Raw genomic sequence first — 13975 nt, 5'->3', positions numbered from 1 at the left:
CCAGAACCAGCCAACATTGTATCCTTGTTGCGCTGCAGGAATAGTTGGCTGGTATGCATTGGATTGGGATTACTTGGCACTTTCCTTGCCCTTGTACAATAGTAGTGAGTTGGGCGGATCAGGTGCTCCCTGACCACACCTGAAGCTCCTGATGCCTGGAGTCATACCTGTCTGGTAAATGTCAGAACTGTACATTCTGGGTAGTACTGGAATTGTATAGTTGCTGTCTAAATATCAGGATTGCATCATGTGGATTTTGACCAGGATGGAAAATTATGCCTAAAGTCAATCATCTTCAGATGATTGTATGCCTATGTGTGAATCAATTCAAAACTTAATATTCTATTATTTTGATTGTAATAGCAAATTCTTTCTAATCACTCAGTAAATGCTAAGTTAAACAGTGATTAATAGCTGCTAAATTCCTGTGATTCTCTTTAAACTGTAAATACATCCTGAATTGCTGGTAAGCATATTTCTTAGTCATAAACCGTTGTGGTCTAAGGCCGGTTCTGGATCCAGCCACACCTAGGTTCCTCTCTGAGAAGGAGTTGAGAAAGCAAGGGGGTCCAGTCCGAACCTGGTGACTGGAAGTGTTTGAACTGAGGCAAGTGGTTTTGCTGATAGCGATTTGTTGCCTCAGCTGTGAAATACAGGGGATTTCTTCTCTACTTTCTTATCTTCTTTTGGCTGCAGGTGCAGCACCACAGGACAGGGCTTGCTCCAGAGCTGGATGCTTTGTGCTTTCCACAGTGAAGGAAAGTGGACATTACCCAGGTGGCTTATCCTTCCCCTTTGCTGTTACAGTGACAGAACTCAGATGCTTGCCAGTACCGTCTGGTGTAACTTGAGGAGCTCAACAGGCTCCCTCATGGCCTTGATCAGCCCAGTGCAGAACAGAAAAATATTCAAAGCCTCAGCATTGCCTTCCTTTGTCCTCCTTTGCTCAGTAAGGGTCAGCTAAACCAGGGACAGGTAGACACTTCAATGAGCTAGGTAAATCTCAAGTTCTCTTGACATTTGTGTTTAAAACAGCTGTGACAGTTTTCCAAGTGACAATGCTGTGGGGATGGGTCTTAAAGACATTTTCTGTCCACGGCTAGCCAGCTACAGCCCCTCAGCAGAGTTCTGCCTGGCCAAAGGCTTGGAGACCAAGAACCTACACCTTCATTGCTAAAGCCACAGCACTCATCTGCACTAGGAACTTTGCAAGTGTGAACATGGTTATTTTTAAATTATTGAAAATAAAAGCAGATCTGACCTTCTCCATGCTCATTTTCTCTGGCATCACAATGATACAACGGTAACCCTTCACTGCTGCAGCCAAGGCCAGCCCAATTCCTGCAAGCAAGCAAAGACACGTAGAGCACACAGCGAGGAGCAACAAAGAGCAAAACCCACAACACTAGTTTTGGCATGCCCTGGCTTTAGTCAGATTTTCACCAGAAGCTTCAGTACAGTGTTTCTAGAGGGGTGGCAAAGGGAATGTTTCTGGCTGCTGGGGAGAACTGGATTTACAGATGCTGCTAGCTCTTTGAGGATCACAGCCAACAAAGTTTAGGCAAGGGTGGGGAAACGTGACATGTGCAAACTGCTAGCTTTACCACATACACATCACCTTCCTCCTGTCTCACCCACTTCATTTTTACAGAAGTAATTAGGGAAATGAATAAGCTTTAAGCTAAGGAAAACTAGAGCAATTATTTTGATAGTCAGAAGGGCATTATAGACTCTATTGACTCACTTCTGCATTAAATCCCTAGTTTGTAATGTGCCAAACCCAAGTCCTTGCTGAAAAGACAGGATTTAGATGCTGCTTGTGACTGAGGTTCTAATGCACTACATCAACTTGCTACCACAGTGAAGTACCTTGACTGTTAGAGACAGACATCTCAGTTCTACTTTAAAAATCTGCACCTCCAGCCTGATTTCTGCCTTCCAGCTTGTCATTGTCTGCCTACTTGAAGAGCTAAGCTGAGAAGTGCCTTCCCCATAGAAGAGAAGCTTACACTTGTTATCAGATCACCTCTCTGCTGGATAAGCTAAACAGATCAAGTTAGTTGATATGTGTTTGAGGTCAGGCTGCGTGGCACCTCCCCTGCTGTTTTGGGTACCAGGCACAACACCAACACATGCATATGACAATGTCTCACAGGCAGTTTACCCTACACAGACACTTGCTTGTTCAGAGCTGGCACTGTTTCTACATGGTGCCAGATTGTATAGGGGTGAAAAAAAAAGTCTTTAACTGTTCCTGTAAGAGAAGCATAACTCACACCTCAAGTAATTCAAGTAGTGTTTAAACATTTGGGAGAGTGGGAAAAAAACCCAACTTTTCCCAGTATACTATAGATAAATATGGATGACCAAAAAACAACAACAAAAAAAGACAGCGAAGGCCTCACTAAGGCCAAAGACTGAAGAGAAGCCATCCAGCATCCTCCCTTATGGTCTGTGATGAAGAAAGCGTTTTGAGACCTGTACTCTTAACACTTTGTACTTTCTGCAACTAACCTGGAAATGCAGCAAACATCAAAACAGAACTTTGGCTGAGAAAGAAGTGGGATGCAGAGAGGACAAAAATATAGCACATTAGGTGTCACATGTAACATACGTAGTAGCTCTGAGCAGTAGCCTAGAGCAAAAGCCAGTTCTCTCAGGTTACTGTCTGCCCTGGCCTTTGCTTTGAAATGAAAAAAAACCACAGCTTTCTGAACTAATTGTCCTGTATCTCATTCAGTTCTGCCTTCTACCTTTTGAATTCTGTGGCAAGAAGAACCATTTATCAGGTACTGACCCAGAAAGCAGTACATCATAGTATGACCTGAAATACTGGAGGAATGCAATATACGGATATTTTCCACTGATCCCTCCCAGAGCACCTGCTGGGCAAACGGCAACAGGTATGACTTCCCAGTTTCCTGCTGAAGGCAGGGGAATGGGTCACAGATCAGCTCATCATCCCAGTCCCTCCATTAACAAAGGCTGGACTGGACCAAAAGAACAACAGAAAGATCTGCCTGGCCTGTGTCTATCAGAAGGCAACAGTGGATGGATGCCCAGGAAAGAGTTTACAAACAGGACAAGACACCTCTCCAGAACACATCAGGCAGGGAAGTAGCTTGTAGCACAGCTCAAGAACTTCCTCAGAGGAGGCAGTTTATTTTATATTTAACTAGCTCAAGGGGGAACATTGCAGCTGTATTTACTCCACTACAGTAGAGCAGCTTAACAGAACCACAGCAGCTGTGTCACAGAAGCCCAGAGTTAACTCCAGTCTCCTCGGCTCATCAGATACTCTGCCCTCACCCCTGACTAACAGGACTGTTCCTTCCTCCAGCCCTTCAAGGAAGGGATGGTGGCCCAAGTGGAATCTGTTCAAGATCTAGTTGTGCAAGGGCTGTGTTAGGAGACAGTGCTGTAGGGATGCAGCTTATCTCCCGTCTCAGCTGCACCACACAGGAAAGGCTGTTTCTCAAACCAAGCCCACCTCACCTGACAAGCATGTAGGAACGAGGACCATGGGACTTCCCAAACAGAAGGGGAAGATCCAGATTCACACCAGTCTTTTGGTGCTTGATTTCCAATAATTTCAGACAGACTTTAATTCTGAATAGGACCTAAAGACCCTAGTGAACCTGGCCTAATGCTTCTTTTCTTTCAAAGCAAACAGCCCCCGGAAATTTAGCAAACCTCCTTCCCAGCTGTTCTGGTTAGCATAGGACAGTGCAGAACTGGTTCCTTGTGCGAGATGGAAGAGGCACTGCTCCCTACACCATGCAGGCAGAAAGAGATTCCCTATGCATAGGTAGTCTCCATGCTCCAATCTCCAGCCCACCTCTTCCAGGAAAACCACCACAGCATTTTCCCCCATGCTTTTCTAGGGTCTCTCCATCCCCTACCTGTGTTTCCAGAGGTTGGCTCTATGATCGTGTGCCCAGGCTTCAAAATCCCAGCCTTCTCAGCTTCCTCTACCATCCTCAGGCAGATGCGGTCCTTCACACTGCCCCCCGCATTGAAGTACTCACATTTTGCCACTGGAAACAAAGAAACCAAGCAGAATTCTTAAAAAGCACTCATATGCTAAACAGGCTGCTGATTCCTCAGGTATCTGCGAGAGCAACTCTGTTAACTTGTCTGCCCAGTTCACCTCCCTGCTTTACAACACCAGAGACCAGTGTTCACAGCATCTCCACTGTTATGGGTCACAACAACACAGCAAGGCTGGTACTCGATGCTGGCCACAGAAGCGAGGAACCCATACTTTGTCAGTCTCCTCAAAATATGACCTCTCCTTTCATCTTTCTTCTTTATTACAGCCCAGTCATTAGGATAAAAAGCCCCGGGGCTCTTCCAGGGCAATAGCACGGGGGAAGAGAACTCTACAAACATGCCTTGCCTCTTCCCTGCTACATTCTCCAGCCAAAGGGTTTCTGATCAAACTGGAAGTTTCTCCCCTTGTTCAGCCTACACTTTCACCTCAGTACTCCCAGCATTAATCCCTTGAATGGTGTTAAACACCACCTTTCAGGAATCTGATCAGAGCCTCCAGGTATCTCCAGTACAGTTGGGTTTAAAAAAAAACCACCAAAATATCCACTGACAATTTCTTCCCTTTAATCATTTTCAGTGATCTTCAGTGACAAATGCAGATTTGCTTTTTACACACACTGATGAATACTCTGAATAATGAGAAGCATTCAAAAACTTCATATAACTTTTTAAAATTGAAAAATTATTTTCTCTGAAAAAAGTTACACTACTTCTACAAAAATGGAAAAGATGCAGGAAATGTCCTCATGATGGACAAACTGAATGATGTTTTAGATGATCAAATCCTAAAAACCTGAAAATCTGCCAAAGAAGAGGAGGAAGTTTTCCTCACCTTTTTCTGCAGGGTACTTGCACTCCTGCTACGCCCAGGTTACATGACACTACTAACCAGCACTACCCAAGTTTCTGAAACAGTGTTTCTTATTTTGATTTTCTGCCTGCAGCAGTACTCACAGAGTTCACACTTGAGCCCATAATGCTTCCCAATCTTGTTGATTCGCACCATAGGTGTATTGCCAACTTTATCCAGGATGTTTGGCAGGATTTTCGGGGGCTCTGACCTGGTACACATGCAAGCAAAGTCAGCGTATTCACAGAAGGGGCCACAGGCAAGTCACACAAAACAACACAGCATTTCTGATACTTTTTATTTCAACCAGCTTTCTCCCTCCCCTTTACCAGGCTAGTTATTTTAGATATTTCAGTTTAAAAGAATACCCATAGGATACAAAGTCACAAAACCTCAAGTCCTTGATCCAAAACAAGGATTAATCAGACATCAAGACAAGTGCTGAGGCAAGAATGAAGTGCTCTGCACTCCTCCTGGCATGAAGTAGCTCAGCACAGCTCAGAGTCAGCTCTTTTACAAGCAAAAGGCATTTAACAGTGCAATCTTTCATCTAGTCAGGGAACTGCTTGCCAGGTTACTTAAAATAAGTTAGTTCCAGTCCATGTAGTTTCACATCTTTGGTGCAATGCCCCTTTTATGCTTAATCTGGGTGCTTAGCTTGCTTACAAATGGAAATTAAGAAACACCACCATATCTACACGTGAAACAAGCATCAATTTAAATCAGTCATTTTGTTAAATTCACATGGATCTGATGGAACCTGGATCAGTGCTGTACTGCAAATCAGCAAATAAAAGTAATACTTACGGAGTGATATGATGATGGGGGGAGGCAGAGGGGGGTTTCCCAAGCTTCCACGTGCATTTGCTAGGTGTATCAGGGCTAATCCACTCCCTCTCCTTCTCATTAGCCTTGCAGTTCTCCTTGTCCATCCCACCAGGGAGAAAATATTTTCCAGGTGCATAAGGGCATGAGTTTGTATCTGGATTCTCCTGCAAAGGAAGTGTAGGCATTTCATCCTTGGCGAAAGGGGAATGGAAAAAGAAAAAAAGAAAAGAGGGGAAAAAAACACCCCAAACCCCAGAGAGAGTGATTTGTATGCCCTGCTGTAACAAGGTCAGAACATTTTTTGAGACTATCTAACTTATTCAAGTTCTACACCACAGAAAACCACCCACTCACGTCATTACTGCCCCCTACAATAGCTAGAAACCATATTACTGGTAAGTCCTTATTCTTGTCTCTGTCCCTCCACCAACGTATCTATTTTCCTTCTAGTGTTTCCGCTTGCAGTTCTTCTGAGGTAAGCCTGAACAGAAACTACCCTGGTGGCAATTTTCAAGGGAGCAGTATTGCCTGTAAGCCAAAGAGAGGCAATGGCAACAAGTAGCTTTTAGCACCCAGGAACAGATTCTGCCACTGACTACAAGGGATCTTGTCACTATACGCAAGACCCAGGCATTAGGGGAGAGAGCATAATATGCCTCAGTTAGACAAATCCCATCCTCAAGTGACCCAGTTTTCTTTTGCCCTTATATGAAAAAGGTCACAACATATGGGTATTTTAATGGTCAGTTGATGTTTCCATCACTGTGAAGATGGGAAAGCATTTCAGCATAATTTTGATCTGCCAGATCCTCACCAATGAAACAAGAATCTTACACTGCAATGCTCTTTGCAAAAGCTCGATACAGTGCCCTACATGAAGATAACTTAGGTACCCTAAAGGATGTGCTTGTTGTAACTAGTCTCCATAAATATTAGGAAAACAGGACTAGTCTCATGGGAGACACCCCTCTCATAACAAAAAAGAAAACCTCCCCATTCCAAGCAGAGAGGAACAGAGTAAGACTGCTTGGTGACTAATTAGAAAATGGTACCAAAAGACTCTTCATTGCTACTTGTAGTAACAAAGGAGAAATTTTCCAAAAGGGCCACTGGTTTCAATAGCACCTACCTCCACAGCATCCCAGCTAAAAAGCCCTAGAAATCCCTCGGAAAACAGACAGGGCTTTCCCAAACTCTGGTGACAGAAAGACAAGCAAACAGTATTCCCCAAAGACCAATGGGTACCTTAGACACAGAAACAGGCCTTTCCAGTATCAACTTCTCCATGTTTTTTGGTGAAGATGACGGCACAGTAGACTGGACTTTCTTCAGGAGACTGAATGCTGTGGGTCACAAGACTGGAATCCTCTTCAAAGCTGCAGATCATGCAAATTAGAAAAAAACATATCAGGAAACCATCTCTCATAGGGGCAAGACACACATCCCACTTTCATAGGGGAAAAAAAAAAAGCTGCAAAACAACGTGAAGATGACTTCTATAAATGGATAAAAAAAAATAAATAATGCAGCAGAGGTATTGTGCAAGACCAGTGGGGGGTCTCCTGACCCTGTTCTTCCCGCATTACCTGATCTTCCCTCTGCCCTGCCCTCCACAGCTCAGATCCAGTAAAGTAAGCAGAAAACATCTCTATTGGACTGTCTTTGATTCCATAAGCTTGAAAGCCACACAAAGTAATAGAAAATACTCCAGTTGATAGGCTATATACTTCTAGAGACTCCAAGGGTGAAAGGGCTTCGTGGTGCCATCACCAACACACCCTGTACACAGCTTAGGAAAAGGCTGTATACAGGAACACTTGCAGAGGCCTCTCTAGCCTTGAGGAGACCAAAATCTCCCAAGTTCCTACCCAAACGGAATTAGAGTTGCAACTCTAATTGGAACTCCAACTCTAGTTGGAACTATAGTGATGCTGGATATAACACACACAGCAAACACTTCAGCCACAAGGAAGCCTTCTAGCAGGCTTTTTGTTTCAGAGATTAGTAAATATAAAATGGAAGCAGCAAGTTCACTCCTCCTACTCCAGCTAGCTGTTCACAGAGCCTGCCTGCTTCCTTGCCATTGAAGACAAAAACCTGGCTGAAGTCTTGGAAAGTGTGTGTGTGGGGTTTCCTAATATTCGTTATTCTCATCACCATTTTGCAACAAGATTCAGCTCTTTCCATTACTGAATTGTGCGAGGCCTGGAAAGGGTCCCTGGTCTTGTCCTCCTCCTTCCAACAAACGCACACTAAACAGACACAGCTTAGATCAGGCAGAGTTGATGGTCTGGTGACACTCTGGAAAAAGATCTGAATCACAGGATCAGTGAACTTCAGCATTTGTTCCTGCAAGTTGACATGCACCACTAACCACTACTGCCTTACGCACACCAATTCCTTCCTTGTATGCTGGTTTGAAGACAATGCCTTAGGCATTTAAACTGCCCTCCTTCAGAAAAAAAGCCTCTGAAAGTGCTGACTTCCCAGACTCAGGCTTGAAATAATTCTTCCGGATATAAAGACTTCCACGCCAAAACGATACAATTCTACTTTATTCAGCTTAATACATGCCCAAGAGCCAAGAAGGACTACATCCTGTCCTAGACTGACCAGGACTAGACTGAGACACACAAGTCCAAGAAAGCTAACACCCCATAAACGTGCACAGTCTAATACCAACCAGTCTTTGTTACCAGAAATTAGCTTACTTCCAGTTCCAGAGTGAAACCCAGTCTTCATTTCTATCTCTAGAAGGTGCCTGGTTCCCAGTTCAGAATATCAGCAATTTTTTTGGTAAAGAAATATTACATCCACATGCTCCTTCAGCTGGCTGGCATGCAATACTGGGCATAGACATCAGCTGCCTCTGCTCACAGGGAACACTGACAGTATTTACAAAGTCCACCTAATAAGGTTGTCTTGCTGCCAAAGGATCAAACCGTTTCAACATGTAGGAAGAAAGCAGCAAGGGGTTATAGACAGGAAACAGCAGATTTTGCTCATCTTCCAAGTTCTCATAAAATAAGAGTGCAAAACCTTTAAAAGCATTAAAACACCAATCCTCAGTGTCCTTCAAGAGGGTTCAAAAATTGAGGAGAAAGGGAGAGAAATCTGTTGCAGTAAAAGTTCCAGAGGTTTCAAAAAAGTAAGTACTTGTTCTCTGTATTGACAGCAGGAAAGAAATGAATGTGGCTGTCTTGAAAAGCTGCCTTTTAGAGGATTCCATCCAAACTGGGCAAGACAATACCAGCTCATTTTCTCTACTGCAAGGAAAAAAAATCCACAATCCACTAACAGCAACATCCATCACCTCGAACTAGAAACAGCAGAAACAGAGAAAAAGCTATATTTATTGCCTTCAACTAAGCTGTGAGATTCCCTCATGTGTTTAGAGGAATGGCAATACTCTGATGTCTGTTCAAAGCTTCAGTAATGGGGCTAGAACTCTGAAGAAAAATGAGGAGAGAAAAAACTAACCACAAGCATTGCCAACAAAAATCCTGTCACCAAATACTAACCTTAAGCAACATCATTCATTGAAAGGAACACAAGCTCCTGTTCAATAAAATCCTTCAAATCCGTTTATTAGGTATTATTTTAAATAAACCCACACCCACTCAGCCCAAAGTAGACAGGTATGCATATGTACATTTATAAAGTCAAATTCTATTCATGCTACTAGCAAATCGGTCTCAGCTGTGGTCAACCTAGTATCTTAGGGTTTTGAAGCAGGACAAAATCATAGGACAGCCTTGGTTGATCTCCAAGGGGAATTCTTGCTACAGCACTCAATGAAGACATAAAAGCAGCTGTGACAGCTTACTGCTGTATGAAGCAACAGGTTAAGAGTGATTTGTAATGTTCAGAATCAACTGCAAGACCTCAGATCTCCGAGCTGCTTCAGTGCTACTGGTGAGCTTCCTGACACATCACCCAAAACGTGCAACTGGTGCTTCCATTCCTAGATGATACAACTTAAGCAAAACTGGGGGCAGAGGTGGTCAGTCGAGGACATTCAAATTCCCCCCAAGACCTATGATCCTGCCTACAGTCCAAATCAGGCCATAGGAAGCTGGTGAATCTTTCTACTTTGGAGGACAAAGGAAAGGGAGCGAGCAGAAATTGCCAAAACAGAGGATGATAAGAACTCTTTTTCACCAGCCTGACCCTCTTCTCAATCCCTCTGCTGGGAATGTAGACTGGGAAGACAGGACAGGAGAATGGTGACTACTGCTCCAACTGCAACTGAATGCTGCTCAGAAGAGTCTAAGGGACGTAAGCTGCAGGACGAATTGCCTGTCTTTAGGAAAGCAATTCCATCAGCCTGAATTTAAGTTTGCTGCAAAAGGGAACACTCCCATAACCAGCTGGGGGTGTGGGCAGAGTCTAACTAGAAAAGCCTGACTAACTTCTGCCATTATATCTGCAGAGCACACAAGGCAGAAAAATCAGAAAGATAATTTACAACGTCACTTAAACCTAAGTCACAAAGGGCACTGGGACGCAGGCAGAGGTATGAGATCCATAAAGCCTCATGGACAAGGCTCACAACTCTGGATTCATCTCCATAGGGAACTCAAAACCTAAAGTATTTCTAAACTCCTGCAGAACAGGATTGAAGGCCAGCGAGTGAAATTAATCCCCAAACAGACTGAGCTGAACTCACTCCATAGATATGTTAGGAGCTACAGTTTCTAAGGCTGTTTACAGTATATGATGTCAGCTGTAATGGGGACATTTAAAAAGTATCATGTATGTGAGAACCTAATTAACTGGAGTCTTGTCTGAAGCAGAAATGAAGCTGTCTAAAAGGCAGGAGTAAGAGGTGGATCAGAGAGAGATGCCCCAAGGGCTGACTACTCAGCAAGAGGCGAGATACAGGATTCCATTATGTTGCTGCCTGAGAATAGGAACCTTTGACTTTCAGCAGGTACTTTACTCCTTGAGCAAGGAAATGACTACAAACCAGTTGTTCTGCTCACTGAGTATCACCTGGTCATAGAGAGCTTTAGGATCTTAAAAGGTTACCAGATGTAACAGTACCCATGCAGCCTTTGGAAGCTGTTCAGAAACACCACAGCTATAAATGATTCAGGAGACAGTCAGCCATCCATTTTTTCCTTCCACTCTGCTACTTCCTCAGCAGCAGGCAGCCATCACTTCTGTGTCAGGATACACCAAGTGACCCATAGTAACTGGGGTATGAATTAACAACACTAGGAAGAAGTTCTAGGAAGAAATATTTTCAGAATCAGCTCTTATCTGTTTTCCTCTACAGAACAGATGAGCCCACATGTGTGCTCTCAACGATCGCTCTTCCTTTCAAGGCCAAACTGGCATACTCACAAGCCTCCTGATGGGAAATGAGTAGGTCTTTAACGCCTCTATAACACTGCAAAGGTGTTAAAACTTCAACAGCAAAGCAAGTTCCACTGCTATGGGAATTGTTATGCCAGACATCAGTCTGTGAAAACATGAAAGTGTTCGGTCTGCCTTCCCCCCACAGAAGGGAAGCAGCCCTAATGTAGGTAGCTTCTGATGTCTCCATTTCCTGAGTTCACTCCAACCCTGTCTGGACTCACACGGTAAGTCTTCCGAGTGACGGCTGATATCTTCAAGGAGCACAAAAGCATTAGAGAAAAGACCGGAGAATGACTTATCTACATTTTTACCTGCTGCAGTCAGAAACTTTCATTATTTCTTTCCCTGCTTCTAGTTCCCTCTCCTTAGTCAGCGCACAAAGATGGACCAACACCACAGCGGTGCTCTCAATCTGCCAAGCTCTCCAAGTACAAGAAGGGAAGCATTATAAGCAGGGCAGTGCAGGCTCAGAGATTAAGCAAGTTGCCCAGCATGACAAAAAGCTGCGAGCTGGAGCTCTGCTCTCAGTTTCTGAAGAGGTCTATAGAGCAGGTGGAAGCACAGCTCCCCTTCCCCAGCATTACAAGGCATCACATCTTTTGTTAGCACAGGGACCTCTGGTAAAGGCCGGCAGAGGAGCGCTGGTCACCACTGCCTAGGCAGGAAGCCAGCTTTTTGACTGGTGCATGCTCTGTGGGAAACTGCCACCCGCCCTGGCTACATCTGTAGAGCTTTTAGCAGGCACCCACGGGCATAGTACACCCTGCTGCCTGCCTAGCTGCTGTGGGTATCACATGCAGACAGCAGGCAGCTGTCAGTAGCCAGAGGCCAGCCCGTCCCAGCCGCTCTGGCAGCCTGCAATGCTGCCAGCACCAGATCAGTGACGTACCTGAGGCAGCACGCACGCTCCGGGACATGGGCCCCCCACCGCAGTTTTCAGCGGTACTGCTCTGGCTTCAGGAAAGCAGGCTGCTTAACCCACCCAGAGCGCTGCGACGGGATACTGAAGAGCCACCAACTAACATCAAACAGGACGACCTGCCCAAACGCCCCGAGCACTGGACCTAACCTAGCACCTAAACCATATTTCATCAGTCGTGACCTCACTACAGCCATTCTCTTGCTGGGAAATACCAGGTTCTGAGCAGGCGGCGGTTTCCCAGGAAACACCTTTCCTCTCTGACATAAAATCCCTGGATTTCACCTATCTCCCTACTCTGGGTTTCCCCTCCTTGCTGCAGCACAAGTTTCGCACAACGCAGGGCTCTCCTGCCTCAGATCAGCAAACAGACCCGCTGAAAAGGGAAACACTCTGAGCAACTTCACTGGAACGCGGCCCACTCGCTAAAAAGCACCGGCATGGGACCCCCCCCCCCACGAGAGCAACGGACGACCGGCAGAGAACGGCTGGAGAGCCGCTGCCAGCCCCACAGAGGACAACAAAAGGCGCGGCGCCATCCCGCCGGGCCCTGCGAGCCGCACCGAGCCAGCCCTCCTGCTCCGGCTCCTGCTGCCGCGCCGCCGGGCAACCCCCCGAGGATGGCTCCGGGCTCCCAGCGACCCCTTCCCCCCCCCCCCCAGAAGGCAACAGCCCGCCGCGCAGCGCACCCCGTCCGCCCGCAGCCCTCCCCCACGCCGCAGTGACCGTTTAACGGCCGCTCCCGCCGAGGCGAGGCGCGGGGCAGCCCACGCGGCCTGGGTGGGGGGCGGGCACGGCCACCCCGCTGCTCTCCTCCCCCGCCCCCCGCCCGCGGGTGATGCGACGGGCGGCCACCTCACCCACGCGAGCCGGGCGCTCCCCAGGACACGCGCTACGGCGCGGCACGCCGGCGGCGAGGAGGAGGAGGAAGATGAGGAAGGGGTGGAACGAGCGCGGCGGTGGCCGCCCGGGCGCGGGGCTTAAAAAGAGCCCGCGAGCTCCGTGGCCCCGCCCCTCCTCGCATCCGCCTGTCCCCCGCCCACCGAGGGGAGGGGGCGGGAGCGCCCGCGGCGATTGGGCGCCTCGGGGGCGTCGGCGAGTCAGAGACAGCCAATGGGGAGGCGGCGCGGGGCTGCGGGGCAGTGCCGCCTGCGGCCGTGTGGCGGGCGGGCGCGGCCGGCCCGGCCCCGGAGCTGTGAGGGGAGAGCGGGCCGAGCGCCCGGGTGTGTCCGAGCGGCTCCCCGGAGCCCGGGGCGAGGGCTCTGCCGCATGGCCCCGGGGGAGAGAGAGAGAGAGAGCCCGGAGGAAGTGCCGAGGCCGGGGGGAGCTGATGAATCCCCCCTCTGGGAGCTGCAGGCTGGACGCGGCCTCTCCCCGAAGCAAAGCCGCAGCCGCCATTTTGCCGGCGGGAGCTGCGCCCCGCGTCGGGAAAGGGGTTTGGCCCAAGAAGGGTAAAGCCCCTCCGCGCTTGCTCCGTTCGAAGCCCCCCGTCTGCCGGTGCCTTGCTGGCGCAGGGGCAGGCTGGGCCCTGCCTCTGGAGAAGGAGCAGCCGCCTGGAGCTGTGCTGCGTCCTAGCCGCGTTGGCTTCGCCTCAGCAAAGTCACAGCTGGCAAGGCCTCGTGGCACCAACGCCATGGAGAGCTGTCACGCTCCAATGCCGTTATTACGCTTCTGAAGGTGTCCAAGAATGTGATAATGAGGTCCGTGTCACAATGGCTGCAGCTGCATCGTTGTCAGCGCAGTTTTACGATGTTTAACATGGGTGGAGGCGAATTTAAGTTATTCGGTGCAAATTGTCTCAGAGCAATTCTTGACAACCATGGGGTGCTCCATATTATTCAGAAAGTTAAAAAACAAAACCAGAAATCCTTGCATAAAAGCGTGAAATACCCAAAAAGGCTTACCAGAGTGAAGTGTCTCAAGAACATAGCCTGCTGCTGTACAAAGTCCAAGCAGCAATT

General features: G+C 47.4%; 1 protein-coding gene across 3 annotated transcripts in view; it reads right to left on the bottom strand.

Moving 5' to 3' along the window:
- The window catches only part of LOC104327697 (cystathionine beta-synthase-like protein), a 30288-nt gene extending 17295 nt beyond the window's left edge, over positions 1-12993 (bottom strand). The window contains exons 1-6 of one of the 3 annotated variants that reach the window (XM_075431318.1): positions 12875-12993; positions 6977-7107; positions 5711-5895; positions 5008-5114; positions 3903-4037; positions 1262-1341 (exon numbers count right to left, since the gene is read on the bottom strand). In XM_075431318.1, coding sequence (XP_075287433.1) covers positions 1262-1341; positions 3903-4037; positions 5008-5114; positions 5711-5895; positions 6977-7018 — 549 coding nt within the window. In that variant the 5' untranslated portion in view covers positions 7019-7107; positions 12875-12993. The remainder of the gene's footprint in view (positions 1-1261; positions 1342-3902; positions 4038-5007; positions 5115-5710; positions 5896-6976; positions 7108-12874) is intronic. The other 2 variants (XM_075431305.1, XM_075431312.1) reach the window with 2 other exon arrangements.
- Between the last annotated feature and the right edge of the window lie 982 nt (positions 12994-13975).

The sequence above is a fragment of the Opisthocomus hoazin genome, chromosome 1 (assembly GCF_030867145.1).
Source record: "Opisthocomus hoazin isolate bOpiHoa1 chromosome 1, bOpiHoa1.hap1, whole genome shotgun sequence".
Taxonomy (NCBI): domain Eukaryota; kingdom Metazoa; phylum Chordata; class Aves; order Opisthocomiformes; family Opisthocomidae; genus Opisthocomus; species Opisthocomus hoazin.
The sequence above is the reverse complement of the archived record's forward strand: the minus strand, read 5'-3'. Positions and strand labels throughout refer to the sequence as shown.